The sequence below is a fragment of the Oculina patagonica genome, chromosome 1 (assembly GCF_052425735.1).
Source record: "Oculina patagonica isolate OP01 chromosome 1, crgOcupat, whole genome shotgun sequence".
In the NCBI taxonomy this organism is placed as follows: domain Eukaryota; kingdom Metazoa; phylum Cnidaria; class Anthozoa; order Scleractinia; family Oculinidae; genus Oculina; species Oculina patagonica.
Genome location: NC_135758.1, coordinates 45,434,510 through 45,450,391, shown reverse-complemented (window position 1 = coordinate 45,450,391; position 15,882 = coordinate 45,434,510). Strand labels below are relative to the sequence as shown.

The window sequence follows — 15,882 nt, the reverse complement described above, 5'->3', positions numbered from 1 at the left end:
TATATTTTCAAAGTTAACCTTAACTCAATACTCGGCCCCAGAATTACGCGAAATCATAAGCGCGCGCAAGACTTGAACGAACGGAAGTAAGCTTAATTATCTCATGATTTTACAAAATAATAAAACCTTTCGGTGATGGCGACTTTGCTGTTGATTCCAATTATTTTTTTAAGGTTTATTAGGGAAGGGGGTTGGGGGTCAACTTTCTCTTTCTCAAATCATCACTTGCAGAACTCTAGTGCGCGCGGTCACACTTCTTAAACATAGGTTCGTGTTTTGAGCATAGAGTGTTTAAATTGCTTGAAACGCAAACGAGATATTCGCATAAAAATCTGTACCCCGCCTTAAAGGATATGTGAAAGAATTAAAGTGCACATTTTGATACTGTTCAGAAAGCATTTTCCCAAAATTTTAAAAATAAAAATAAAATGTTGTAAGTGGCTGAATATTCAAAATATTCAAAGCATAAAGTTACCTTCCTCGTAGATTGCGATGATTCGCCATCCAGATTGATTGAGCAGGAGGGCTTATTAAAAACATTGCACTTTCAGAGCTGGGTTATTTGGTTGTGGGCGTGTTAGGTTGCGTATTTACCTTAGAAAACTTGCCTCGTGTGAGTACTGGTATAGACAATAAGCTTTCGATCCTACCAACAATTTGTCACACTTGGAAAAATAAACGCCTTTTGTTATAACAAAGTCGATTATTTCCGCGTGTTTCGGCGTTATTTCCGTTAGGTCGAACCAAGTCTACGGACCTATTTTGAACTTTCCTTCAATTTGAAAGTAATCAGAAAAGTGACTTTAAGTTATGTGTTACTGGCAAGTAGCGAAAACAAATTAAAACGGATTCCGCTGAAAGTTCGAGCAATGAGTGCGAAAATTAAGTACCAAAAATCTACTCATTGCACGGCAACATTTTGTATACTATTTAAAAGATCTCATCGAAATTCATTTGTCTTAGTGACCCCGCAATTAAATTCTAAAGCATTCTCGAGAAAATTAAAGTCAAACCTCGAAAAAATGTATTAAACGCGCGCCATTTTGTTTTGAACTGGCGCAAAACGTCCGTTTTAACTGAAATAAAGACAACTTCAAATCCATTTTTCTCTCGCGGGGTCAGCTTGAGTGCTAAATTTTTGGCAGGTTGTTGTTAGCTGTACTAAAACTGTTGCCATGCTAAGAGGTCTTTTTGGTAACTTTATTTTTGCCTGTATTGCTCGAAAATTGTGCGGAAACCATCTTAATAACTTTGCAAAGTACTTCATAATGTAGTTATCTCAAAGATGTTGAGCCGTTTTAAACTAGACTCAGTCAAGTTTTGCGATTAGTATTATTTGCAATAAAAAAATGGTGATCAAATTTGTTTGTAGCCCGAAATCTCACCCGTTGGCATTCGTTTCCATCACTCAATCCCGCACGCACAGACTAACATGAAGCTGTTATGGTTACTTTTTGGCGAATGCGCTGTTAGTGATTTGTCTTCCAGATTTATGATTTTAGTAGTGACTGAATTTAAAACTAACAAAACATTTCGGAAAAAACACTTTAATAATTGAACCAATCACTAGATTAAATTACAAAAATTATGTGGCGAGCTGATCCCTTCTTACCTAAAAAAAAGATCGTAAGTAAATGGGACGTTTTTGTGTTGAATATTCTTTATTGATCTTCTGCACTTACAACATAATATGAGTTTCTTTACCATGTCTCAGCTGCCTGGGGATTGGAGGGTGAGGGAGATAACCCTGTATAAATTACATAGTTAAGTGCCGCTTGACCGAAAGTGTAATTTTCGTACATTTCAGTCTGAAGATGGGCGTGATTCAGGATCAAGGAATCAGTTTTCCGGAGTCCCGAAGGCCGATAATGTTAAGCTGGCTTAAGTACAGTTTGATATCTTGAAACGAAATTTAGCACCGGAGATGAGTTTCTCTGGAATAGGGTGCCGTACAGAATAAACGATCTTAGGGTCGAGCGACACACCTCACACAAACCCCTGACACTTACTCAAAGGACATATTCACAAAGTACAGTCAATCAATATTAATAATTTATCTAGCCTGCGTCGCAGACAGTCAAAACCGCCGGTATGGTCCGTCTGCGCAACGGCTCCCAAAAGCTTGTGTTGATATCCCACAGTTTTGCGAGGATTTTGTGACATGTCCGGCTACAACGCAGGCTTTTTTAATCATGCCAATCTCACGTCCTTGCATGAGGAGGCCACTACAAAACTGACAAATCTGGAAATATATAAAATATTTACAGTCACTGGTAAAATATTAAAGGCACTGTTACACGATAATTCGCATGCTTGTGATTGTCAGAATAATGATAATACCATAGAAAAGTGAACTTTACATGAAAAAAACGGATTCGAAGAAAGAAAAAATCCATTCTGTAGCAAAGAAATGACCAGAGAGGTTTTTAAACTACATAAGAGTACGCCAATGAACACTGTAGAATTACTGCAACGTGTCTTTACAAGGAAAAAAATGTATGAGCAACAATTATTTTCGCAATAGTAAATTGCTTGTAATTGTGTTTTTCGAAAAAAAATCAAAATCTGTACGCAATTATCTTAACCATTTGTGTATCTGGCTTTTTTCATTCAGGAGAGTCTTTCAAATTTGCAAAATGATCATGATCTGTGAGATATCGTGCTACAGTGCCCTATAACACACGCAAAACCTTAATGTTTTTTTAATACCAAAGACATATTCTCTGCATGTACCTACCAACATCTACTCACAGTTACATTATGGGTAAAGGACAAACTACCGAGAAAGTCACACAATGAGACATAAGCAATTTTGGCCAGCCGTCCACAAACGATGTTTGTCTAACTAAAATCGTACAGTTTAGAAAACACTTCCAAAGTGGGAGGTTGTTATACAGGACCGTAACTAGCAAGAGGCAAGACGAGGCACTTGCCTCGTCTAGATTTTTACCCAAAATTAAAAACCAAATTAACCTCTCATCAGAGGATTCGTTCGATGAATCAGATGTGAATATGACGAGGAGCTGGTTTGACGAACTGTTTACAGCACCAGGCACAAAGGTTCCACTGTAGCTGCCAATAAGTGGAGAAGACGTTGATTCACCATCGTACACATGAATTACGTCTCGTGACTCCTCTGTTGAAAGTTTCCGGAAGACCAACTCCAAAGTGGCATTGATGGAGACGGAAAGCGTCCATTGACAATGTGCATTAGGGCTGTACTGCGATTTGTAGTTTGATCGAATCACACCACTGGATACAGTTGTCTTCTCTAAGAGGTTTGAACATGTGCTGACTGCTGTTGCAGTTGACGGCGCTGCCACAAAGAAAAAAAACAATGTACAATGAGTACGTTTGCTGTTGGGTCTCATTGTTTGTCAGGTAGACAAACAGCAAATCCCAAAAGTCTCGTTGTTACAAAATCTTCCTGTTTGCAAATACTTCAAGTTTATTGACTGATAAGTCAAGATGTCGTGGAAGAATGGCAATGAACGAAAAATGCACGGGCAATTGAACCCACAAACGGATAACACGTTTTTTAAATAACCATTTAAGATTAACAAAAAACATGATACTAAAATAAAATGTAATTTGCAAAAAATATGCGAGTGAAATTGGTTAAGTATCAAGTATTGTATAATATGTCGACAAATTGGTCCTTATGGGCTTAGCCCTGATATAGAACTGAACATAGAATTTAAATCAAACTTTTCCTATTGGTTTTTTACCTTATAGGAGCATAAATTTTGAAATGAAAAGGGGCTCACCATATTCGTTTAGGAGCAGGAGGACGTTGTATATCCCGCATAATTCCTTTGCGACACTGCAAAAGTGCCCGTTTCCGGTGATAGCCAGTATTTGTCAAACGTAGAAATTGATTTTATTCATTTTAAGGTATTAGAACTGCTATAAGGTCAAAAATAAACCATACCTAAAAACTCGCTCTTTTCAAAGATATTAATAAAGTTAACACAAATACAAGAGATGGGGGCTTCTTTTAGCTTAGAAGTGGAGAAAAAAAAGGCGAAAGTTGGTTGCTATAAGCGCCATTTTGCGATGTTAATGATTAGCGCTCTGCCATCCGAGTCGATATGACCTCGCGTTGACAGCAATATTACATGAATCGGCTTTACAACATGCGATCGTATCTACGCAGTTCGAGCGAAATTTTAGTAAAAAACGGCAAAATTCTTTCGTATTTCATCTTCAAATATAATTCGAAAGCATCGACTAAATCTATGCCTCTTGTTAAGCCTTCTAAAGCTCACAAAGAAGCTGTCGTGATATCCGACCCTCGCACAGCCCAGAGAAGACGCAGCATGAGTTCCGTAACGCAATTGCGAAATCTGGCGTTGCTATGTGTATAATATTTGTTTACGCCGCCATGTTTTCGCCGACAGTAATCGGAAAAATCCGTATTTTTTCGTGCTTGTTCGTGTAGCAATCGTAACAATGCGGCCTTAAACACAATGTACAGCGGTTTACCTCTGAGAATGCGTGATGCGTTATGCGTGATGCGTTACTCGGAATAATTGTCTTTTGTCCAGTGATTTATCATTACTCGCGCCACGTTAATAAAAGGCGAGCACAACATAGCGAGTTTACCGACTAAGAAAAATCACATCTCAATTCACACCGCGTGCTCGATTACACTTCCCAAAACGATAAAAACATGCATTCCTTGCTTGATGCGTTACTCGGAATTATTGTCTTTTGTCCATTTTATCATTTACTTATCGACACTGCCATCTAAAATTACGCACTCTCGTACCAGTACCTTTTCTAAGTGCGTCAAGGCCCGCACTTTTTAACCGGTGGTTACCACTGGTATTCTAATATAATTCAGCACTTACTTTGATAGTAACAGTAAGTTATTATACGAGAGGTCGTTGCATCACCATCCCTTATATTTGGGTGAGCACCACTCCATGTATCTTTGTTGTTAGTGTCCTCGTTATCATATTGTATGAACTCCTCAGTTACAAAAGCTTCTTTAACTTGCTGACACTCAGACGAACCATAAGCCAGCAGGTAAAAAGGTTTGCTCACGGGTAGGACCATGGGATCTGATTTGTCACCATCCGTTCGACAACAAAACGAAATGCTAGTATCATGGTTGTATATGCCATCGGGAAGTGTTCCTCCGACAGTGTTTTGGTTGTTACTGTCTTCGTCATCCCAAAATATTAACCCCTCGTTGAGTAGTTTTGGACAATCGCCTTTCTTGTAGATGCAATATTGACCTAAGAGAGTGTTTTAGTTAGTTTTTAATTAATAGATATTTTATTTTATAGATATTTTAAATTTTTGAATTTTAGATTGTAATTTTAGTTAGGGGACCTAAATAGGGATGACCTCGTGGTTCTGCTTTTCAGATTAAATTTGTGTGTGTTTGAATAAATGATTATTATTATTATTATTATTATTATTATTATTATTATTATTATTGTTATTATGAATGCTTAGTTACTACATCAACGGACAAGTATAATTCTGATTTCAAGTAACCGAAGAGTCTTATGCAAAAATGGTCGCCAGTGTCTTCAGCTGCCTTGTCAAGTTTCTCCTAAAAGCATTGCGTATTCAGTAAGCATACAGCAGGATCCCGCTATAAAAAAATTGTCTCCAACAATTTCTCTTAGATTTAATCATACTTTTCAGTCATTCACTGTTAAAATATCCCCGCTATCTCAAACTTGGTTATCTCCAACTCTCCTCTATCCTTAACAGTTTGCGGTTTCCCTGTTAACTCGCAAAAGTTTTCTCTTTTCCTTAAGAGTTTGAGATAGTGGGTTCTTCTATAATTAAGCATACACTGACTACTACTTCTAAAAAAAAGCATTTCTAAAGTGATACTGTTTTAGCCTAGAATAGTTTGCAGTTTGTTACCTTTGGGCCACATGCCTTCATTTTCAACCGGATTGTCCTTTACCTTGATGCAAAAACTTTTGTTCATATTATCTTTCCAGATCATGGCGTCCATGTGAAAACCGTCCGAAAAGGCGTTTTTAGGGGAGGAATTTTCTGTGTCTTGATATCTCCAACCTGTTTTCCAGTCAGAGGAGTATGACTGAGGACAGCCCAGCTTGGATCGGGGAAGTCCGTATGTCCCAGATGGCCAGAGGTAACTGCTTGTTGTCGCAACTAAATTATTTAATGAAAATTGCAAATAGTTAGCATCACACAATTACCCCGAGGTTTCTGTCGACAGACAGTTGTTGAGGAGCGAATACCCATTCAACTATCAAAAGTCGATAGAGAACAAGAAAGAACAGTCTGATTATTTTAGCAGAACAATGCTAAAGCAATCAGACTGCTCAAACAATCAGACACTTGCATCAGTGACCCACTCGCCTAGCAGCTCGTGTGTCGTTTTTTTTCTCGCTTCATTTTGCCATCAGCTGTGATCTATAACTAAACAGACGCACGACAAAATGGAATCTATTTGTTGAAATATACAGGCTACATGTTAGTTGCATTGAAGGCCCCTTCACATTTTCAGAGTAAAACATCTTACATCTTTTGACAAAAGAAGCAATGTAAATTATGTAAAAACGTTTAAATGCAAAAACCGGTCGCATTCACAACTTCACGTAAATACGGAAGTTATCAGTAGCGTCACATGGGTAAAAACTTAAACATTTAGCCTTGTTTTTAAACAAGGCTCAAAAGTAAAAGGTAACTCCATGTAAACTATGATAGATGACGATAGCTTACGTATGATTCTCTAAAACATTGAAACGTTTTCACTTTGCTCCTCCTTTATTCTCCGCGCGGTTTGAGACTGGCGCTGCTTACGCATGCGAGTGTTTTGTTTCTTGCGGTGTGTTCACTAATAGTTCTCGCCATGCTAGCAGCTCACAGCGTGCCAAAATTTCCAACCACAGAATAATGTCCTTAACAATAACCTTGAGGTATGTAGAAAAGGCAGGCACCTCCTTAACAACAAGGATTACTATAAGCTGTGTTTTCTAAACTCATAACCAGGCTCTTGTCAAGAGAACTTCCGGGAAGTAATGTTTGGTCGGTTTATTAAATTGGCTTGATTACAGTGTCTTGTTGCCTTCTTAGGCGAGAAATTTCAGAAGATCTCAAATGCCACATCAGTTGTCATGTAAGGCATCAAACACAAGAGAGAGAGTGTTTCACCACATTTCTAAACACCGAGAAGAAAGTTGCAGATGCGACGCGCATCAAAGTATTTTGACGACCCTCGAGGTGTTTGAAAATCGTAAAAATCTACAATCATGCATTATTTGTATCCTACTTAGTAAAGTTAGACAAAAAATCACTAGCCTGTCATATTTAAATAACAATGGATCAGAGTGGGCTCTCCAGTACTGTGACGATCCAACCAGTAATTTCCGCTGACCACTTCTTCTTCTTCACTCGCCTTGATTTCCTCACATGACTCAGCTGGAAGGTCGCGGATGGATCCGATGGGTACTGGCCGCCAAATTAAAGAGAAAGTAAAACATAAATATGTAAAAACACCTTTCGCTGTTTCAGTTTCATTTATTTGCTTACTTGAAAAAACCTAGAAATTAATAGACAGGCGCCTTTACTGGTCAGTCACTCGCCGGATTTCTAGCCGAATTTGGATACTGCCTGTGAACCGATCCTAACATTAGTTTAAATTATCTATATCAGGGACCTCTGAGGTCACTGCGGTAACTTCACTGATACGTCGTCTCTCCTTTTCTATGGCATTTGCAAAACCATTTATAGTACTTTACATACTCACAATGTTAAGAGTAAGGAAAATAACTACACTCAGTAAGGAAAATTAATATTTTCAACTCGGAACTCTCTGTCTAAACACATACCCCTTTTAAAGTTATTGGACATGTAAATTCGGCTCGGGTCAGTGACGTAATCTGCAGGTCTTGCTTCCTTGCTTCTGTTATTCAGTTCGCAGATATTATCTTCCATGACATAATTTAGGCTTTGGCATCTTGGATCATTCTCACATCTTATGAGGCAATCACCAGGCAAGGGCACCTTGACTTTATCAAACGTGTGACCTTTAAGAGCTTTTCCGTAACTTGATGATTGCGATCCGCATTGACCAGCGGCCTTAACGCGACTCATCCGGGACACCAAGAAGAGGAAAGAGGCGACAGTCAGCAGTCTCAGAAAGAGATGGGCCTTCATTTGAAGATGAGTCTTAAATAAAAACAAGATACATAAGACATGACACATTTTACAGGTTTCAAAAAAGTAATTCTGTTTCGTTTTGCGTTTGCTTGTTGAGGTTTAGAAAGGTGATGTGACATTCTATAAAATTCACCCCTATCCTTTAGTAGCCTTGAGCTACTCCACGAGATCGATACAGATAGAAGGTTAACGCTTCAGATGTTATAACCGAAAGGCGCTTGATGAGATGCCGTCTCACTGCCAATCCTTTAAATCTTTATCTCTCCGTTTTTGTTCAGTTTTCTTCAAAGAAAATCGAACAATTGAACTTCAAAGCTTGAAAACTAACGCTGGCACGGTATTTGAGACTAACTATTGCTTAAAATCGAGGAGGTGCGATGGTAATAAATGCCCTTAGGGTAAGAGAAACTCCTAAATAATAATAATAATAATAATAATAATAATAATAATAATAATAATAATAATAATAATAATAATAATAATAATAATAAAACAATCTTTGAAGAGGAAGCGCCCGTCACGTAAATACGTGGTTTTCAGGGAGGTCTTCTATGGAAATAAAAAAAGTATTAAAATCTAAAAGGAATTACAAATGTCACCGATCTAAAATATACAATAATTGAAACTACTAAAACTACCTACTATCCTAAAAAAATTTAATTACAAATAGTTATCTATTAACATAATATAACGTCGTACAACTAAAAATATTTGTTCATCGTCTAAAAATGTTCATCCATTAAGAACCTTGTAAGGTTTTTCTTAAAAATCGTGCATGGCATTGACTTTCTTAAAAATACTGGGAGAGACATCCAGACGTTTGTAAAACGTAAGTAGGACACTCTCTTTCCGCTTTCCGTTTGTCCTGTTCTTGTGTACTCAAGCTTGTAGTCAAGTCGTTTTTCAATTTGTCAAAAAATTTAATTAATTTTAACGGCTCCTCTAAAACGTCGAGAAACTCCTGCTGTGTGCACCTAGTTCAGAGTCACGTCGTTTTGATTGGTCGAGAAATGAAAACTGTTTTTACTGCTATAAATAAAATGCACGAGAAACTCCTGTACCTAAGTTAGTCACGTGGCTTTTAATTGGCAAGAAATACATTAACTGACTTTTTAAATTACCGGGGAAACTCCTGCTCTTAAATGAAATGACGAAATTTCGACAGCGACATACAAACCCGTTCGAAATTGCGACTAGACAGGCTTTCAAATTCAGACGGGGGACAAACATACCTAACCTAACAGAGCCTCGACAAAAACATGTCGTAGGGTGACAAAGTTTTCCATATTTTGTGAAGAGCCATGAAACGCATCCCGAACATTTTCTTTTCCACTTCCTCTGTGTACTGAAATATTTTAAAAAGTATTTTCAATCATTTTGTTCCCTTCTTAAAGCGAAATTCTCTTTTTCCCTCCTACGGTTTAAGCTTTCGGCTTTTCAGACAACTTAAACCATTCTTGATTTGTAAGATAGGCTCGCTACTTGCGTGCAAATTGCCTACATTATCGTTATGAATGGTAATTATTTATAACATTAATGTCAATCTTTACTATAAATAACATTCATTTTCTTCACTCTTACTGGCTAAGAGCATGTAACCAACATCATTGTTATTGTTTTTATCACATCTTTATTTATTCTTATTCATGGTCATTGGCACACTAAACACAGCCGTTTTACTTTTTTCCCGTTTAAAGTTCTCACAAGTTATTGACAAATGGAACACATTTAAAAAGCCCCGCTACAGACAAACACCATTCAACTTCTAGAAAAGAAAAAAACAAAACAGTAACAATGTAGGTTTTACTGAAACAATGTTGTTATTAAACAGCCTTAGTTTTCTAAACATTTCACACGTTTAATAATTCAAATCCATTAGGGTGCTGACATTCATCGTTAGCAATTTACGGAATCCTTACACCTTTCAAGTTCCTTTTTTGGAAAACTTTCCATTTGTCATAAACTACCGAGAAATGTTTTAAATAACACCCCTCTAATATTCGTACTCGTTTTGTGCGTAATTTGTACTCCACGAAGCGGAATTAGATAGTAAATGCGTATATTGCAGCACACAAACACTAAACAGCACCGGAAGACCCTATTGCAACAATTTCGAGAATAAGCCGAAACTTTGTAGTATAAAAGTCTGTGTAACGGAAAATACCGTTCTATAACTGACCAAAGTTTTTCCAAACAAAACAGTCTTCGTTGTATAAAATATTGAAGCAAAATTGGTCAAGCAAGCAAGAAAGAGTCAGGAAACAAAAACAGCTCCTAAGTTGACAGTTTCCAGAATTTTGTTTCAAAGAGTCATTAATGGGAACGCATCGCGAACCGCAGTGAAATGTTCGAAAAAGTGCTTCACATACGTTCCTACTTTCTCAAAGCAAAATTCTCTTTTCTCCCCCCACGGTGTAAGCTTTCGGCTTTTCAGACAACTAAAACTGTTTTTGATGTTGTAAGAGATAGGCACCGCTACTTGTGTGCAAACTGCCAACATTATTGCATTCGAAGGTAATAACATTTCCCTAGGTTATAAAGTTTCCGAATTTTATTTTTAAGAGTCCTAGCGGACGCGTGGTAAATATTTATTTCCCAATGCCTATCACCGAAATTTTACTGACCTTCCTTAACTGAAGCAAACTTCTATTTTCTCCTCCGACGATGTAAGCTTTCTTCTTTTCAGAAAAGGGTAAAAAATTCAATGCAACTAAATTTGTCCTTGATGTTGCAGGAGATATGTTTGCCCAATTTTTATGAGGTACTTGCGTACCATCTGCCTACATACATTATATAATAGGCCATTTCCGAGTTACCCTTTGCCTCTGTTTCAAAACGAGTCTACGTGCGAAACTATTCATATGAAAATGAGTTTCACCTACAGGTCCATTTTCATGCAAATCAAATTCATTTTCATTTGAATGGTTTTGCACGTAGACTCGTTTTGAAACAGAGGCAAAGGGTAACTCGGAAATGGCCTATCGCAATTTAACTTTTATGTTAATTTATACCTGAACAGAATTATATTATGTATAGGCAATTTGCTTAATATTCACGATCACACGATGTTATGGCCACAGGTTTCAAAAAACTTTACATGACTCTTCGCAGAATTTTTCCATAATAAGAAAGACAAATTTGTGAACGGAATTTAGTAGAGCAAGGAAAGGAAATAAAAACAGTCCCTGGGGTGTCGTGAAAGCACTAATGAAAAATTATGTTTAATGAATAAGCAATGCCTGATAAACAAATATGGCAAATGGAATCTTTTATTTATCATCCTAATAAAGACTGGCATAGACAGTTTCGAGAATAAAACTATTATCACGGGAGGGAAAATACGTATACCTTTCTGTAATTAAAACTATCAAAAAATTGAAACACTCTTTGTGGAACAAAATTTCGAATTGAAATTAGTCGAGCAAGCAACGAAGAGTCAGGTATCAAAAACAGCCACTTATGTGACAAAGTTGTAATTCCCGAATTTTGTTTTAAAGAGTCATCAATAGGACACTACATGCACTGTCCCGCGTTTTTTTCACATACCCCTTTCAAAAAAAAAATGAAAACCAATCCTGAAAAACAATCCTGAAAAACAATCCTGAAAAACAATCCTGAAAAACAATCCTGAAAACAAACCTGTAATCAAAACTTCTTATACTCACAGCGGAGCGTTTCATAGTATTTTATTTATAAAATGCATGAAACTTATGATCAAATATAATAAAATATTATATTTGCTCCTTATCTTAACAACTGACACAAGCCTGAAAACATTCTTATAATCTTTTTTATTTTTTTACTGGCCTGAATTCTAATCTGGAAATTAAATCTTGAATACAGTGCTGGCAATACGCGATAGCTTTTTTGGCAGTGTTAGTGCGTTTAAACAAGCCTTTATTCATAACTGAATTATTTATCTGTTTGATTCAACATATTGTTTCACATCTTGAAACAATTATCTTTACGACAAACTTTTCCAACATCTAAAATATATATTATTTACTCATTTCAACAAGTCATCAGCTCGTTGTATTGAAGATTTTTTTATATTAAAACGTTCTAGTAGCTCCTTATATTCTTTATAAATCTGTTCTCTTTCTTTTATCTCAGCTAGTGTTGTATGAAAAAATACATTTTCACCATCTTCCTTTATTTCTGTTTCTGAATATTGTGTTGATTTATTTGAATCCATACTTATATATATACATTATATAATTTACAGTTCTTATAAATTGATGCTTTTATTTTGTATTTTATTTATAAAATGCATGAAACTATGATCAAATATAATAAAATATTATATTTGCTCCTTATTTTTACAACATCTTTACAACTGGCACAAGCCTTTATTTCATAACTGAATTATTTATCCGTTTGATTCAACATATTTTTAAAATTCTATTGTCAATCTCTTTATTAATTCATGCTTTTTCTCGCTTATTATGTCATGTGCATCATCTCTTGATTTTTCATTGTATTTGGCTATCGTTCTGTATCGTTTTTTGTTTATATTACAGTCATAATACAAATAATTATCTTTGGTGTTGTCTTTTATCTTTATTTTACCATCTAATTGAGCTATTCTTGATCGCAATTCTTTTTCAGTTTCTATTTGTACTTTATATTCAATTTTTTTAACTTTTTTCTTTATTGGATTCATTTTTATATTTATTAAATTATTTCCGTATTTGGTAGCATATTCTTCGATATATTTACTTTCTACTTTTTCAAGAGATTTTCTATTATCACATGGGCAGTTTACCAATAATTCTATAATCGGATCATGGTTTTTCAATTTATATACTTGGCTGTTTTTATTAGTTAAATGCCATTTAAAACGTGTTTTTATATCCTGACATGTGCTGCCAATGTATTTTTTATCATTGTTAAATGAAACTATATATATTTTGCCATATATATACAAGCTATTAATTCGTGAATTAATTAGCTCAATATCGGGTTGTTTCCTTATTTTATAAACACTATTCAGATCGTTGTTATTTAGTCTAATATATTCTAATTTTGTTGTCCTTGATAAAGCCGTATATAGCTGTTTTTTATCCATTCTATTAGTATCAAATATGTTATACGGTTCGTTGATATTTGCGCCCTGATATTTATATACAGTAATACAAAAGCTAGGAATAAAGTTATCCTCAAGTTCTTTCTGGTTAAACCAAATATCATTTATGTAATATAAAGTGGTTTCTCTTTCTTCCTTGATATCTTCAATTTTGAATTGCATTGTATTATATATATCTTTGTCCTTGATATTTGATGTTGCTATTAAAGGCATATTTTTACAAACTACATAAGATTCTTTCTTGCTATTATAATTGAAATTTACCTTGTAATGTTGTTTGTCTTTACAGAAATCTTTACAACATTTAGTATTTACATCTATCCTTGTTTTGTTTAGATAACAAATGTTTTTCATTAATGTGTCATCTGTTTTTTTAAACTGATGGAATAGCTTACCTTTTTTTAAGAATTTATTTAAAACAGTATAAGCTTGTATTATCATATCGAGCACAATCCTTGATATATTTTAATGTTTCAATATTTGGGCACATTTGATGGATAGCAGATGATTTTACATAGTCATATGATATCTGAGATCCGTTTTCTACTGCTGAGCATTGATTAGGGTCTCCGAACAAATATACTTTGATATTATGTTTTAAAAATGCTTGATATAGCATTGTCATCCATTTATTAGGTACCATAGAAAATTCATCTATAAAAAGGGTTTTTCCTTCAAGAGAGCTCATATCTCTTCCTTTCCATTCGCAAAAATACGAATCGAAAGTATGACATATTTTATTTGTTTCATTGATATCGAAATCATTTTTGATCAATCTAGATTTGACGTTTTCGATAGCTTTGTTTGTATAGCTTAAAACCAATGGCTTGTCCTCTTTAATGACCATATTGCATAATTTTTGTGTCTTTCCTGTCCCAGCTTTTCCATTGAATATGGCTCCCTCACCTAAAAAATCCTTATATTGTGTCATATCAATATTATCTCGATACTTCTTTTCAAAGTAAGAAAAACTACTATCAGTCACATATGCTTTTCCTATGCATTTTATATCAAATTTGACATCTTTTTTATGCTTGAATAAAACTCGGGGATTTTGTATGAGAAATCCATCAGTATTAATTGAAATAATTTTACTCTCATCATCATAGCATTGGTTTAATAGCTTTATACATTTTAATATAGCTCCTGATATTACGAATCGATTGATACTTGTATAGTCCGAGAATAATCGTTGAATCTTAGTCTCTTTGATAAGAAATATATCATCGTAATTCGATATTGTAATATCCCTATTTTCGTTTAAAGCACTAGTCCAACAGCATAAAGTAGTATCAATATCTGATGAAATAAATCCATTGTTTGTTTTGTTATATTTGCGTCCTAAATTACCTATAAAAGCATTAACCATCATTTTTGCTTCCTTTTCATCAAAATTATTGAACATATACTCGATATACCCTTTGAAAGTGTCTGGTTTTAATGCTTTTTTTGATACGATTTTGTATTTTATCTGGCTCCTCGGCATATTTAACATATCGATGAGATATTTTATGAGATCCTTGTTATAAAAACCTGCCTCAATTTTAATTGGAGCCTTGTAATATTTTAACACAAACTCATCAATATAGTATTCACCATTGTCGTTTAATTCGTCTTCATAGTCAAACTCTTCGATATCGTCGTGAATCGTATATATGGGAATTGGTGATGAATTGTTTAATAATATGCTTGGATAGCACTTAGATATATCAATAGATACTAACTTCGGTATATCTTCGTCTGTTATTTCGTCCATAGTCGCCCATTGAAGGGCCCTTGGGTAATATTCGTCGAGAATTTGACGTGTTTTGATATTGTAAGATGACTCCGGTATAAAACCATTTAATTGTTTATAAAGAGCTGAAGATATGCTTGTAAAACTTTGATTATACCATCTAAAATCATCCGATTTGTATATATCAAACAACTTGTCACATATACTTTTTCTTTTGTCATATTCATTGTTAAGCACATACATATTACGATTGTGATCAATAAAGCCATCCAAAACACCATTATTGTCCCAATGCATGTACTCGACATAGTAATTAGATTTTTTTGTGTATAGGTCTATTGCGATGGCCATTTTTGTATCCTTTGGTAATATAATAATTTGATTTGTACATGTAATTGACTTTATTTCATCAATATTAGTTAATTTTAGTATATTTTCGTGATATGAACTCCATTTGAATTCTGCCATATGTTTTAATATGTTTTTGCATCTACCTTGATTAGCTTTAGATGCGGTTATTTTTAAATTTTCATCTGTTATAGGCCATAAATGATGGTCTTTTACTATATATACAAGGCTACAAATACAATCATTTGCAATATGAGATATAAATTTTTTATATTGACTGTCAAAAGCATGAATAGATAACTTTGGATGACAAACTGAACTCCATTTAATAATCTCATATGTGCTTATTTTTGGTCCATTATCAACATATCTATATATTTCATCTCTTAATCTGCTATAATCATACTTTTTGAATCCTTGTTTGTTTTTAACTTGATCCCATATATAATCAATAACACAGGTATTATTTCCATGCTTTTTAATTGGTCTTTGGTCCCTTAACAAGTAGTTTACAAGCTTAAGATTACCCATTTTGTGTTTAATAAATCGTTTCTTT

The 15,882-nt window shown here is 34.8% G+C and overlaps 1 protein-coding gene across 1 annotated transcript in view; it reads right to left on the bottom strand.

Moving 5' to 3' along the window:
- Positions 1 to 2,190: 2,190 nt before the first annotated feature.
- The window catches only part of LOC144647310 (uncharacterized), a 28,552-nt gene continuing 14,860 nt past the window's right edge, over positions 2,191 to 15,882 (bottom strand). The window contains exons 2-7 of the mRNA XM_078507094.1: positions 7,827 to 8,166; positions 7,297 to 7,446; positions 5,890 to 6,144; positions 4,854 to 5,243; positions 2,974 to 3,316; positions 2,191 to 2,242 (exon numbers count right to left, since the gene is read on the bottom strand). Coding sequence (XP_078363220.1) covers positions 2,191 to 2,242; positions 2,974 to 3,316; positions 4,854 to 5,243; positions 5,890 to 6,144; positions 7,297 to 7,446; positions 7,827 to 8,154 — 1,518 coding nt within the window. The 5' untranslated portion in view covers positions 8,155 to 8,166. The remainder of the gene's footprint in view (positions 2,243 to 2,973; positions 3,317 to 4,853; positions 5,244 to 5,889; positions 6,145 to 7,296; positions 7,447 to 7,826; positions 8,167 to 15,882) is intronic.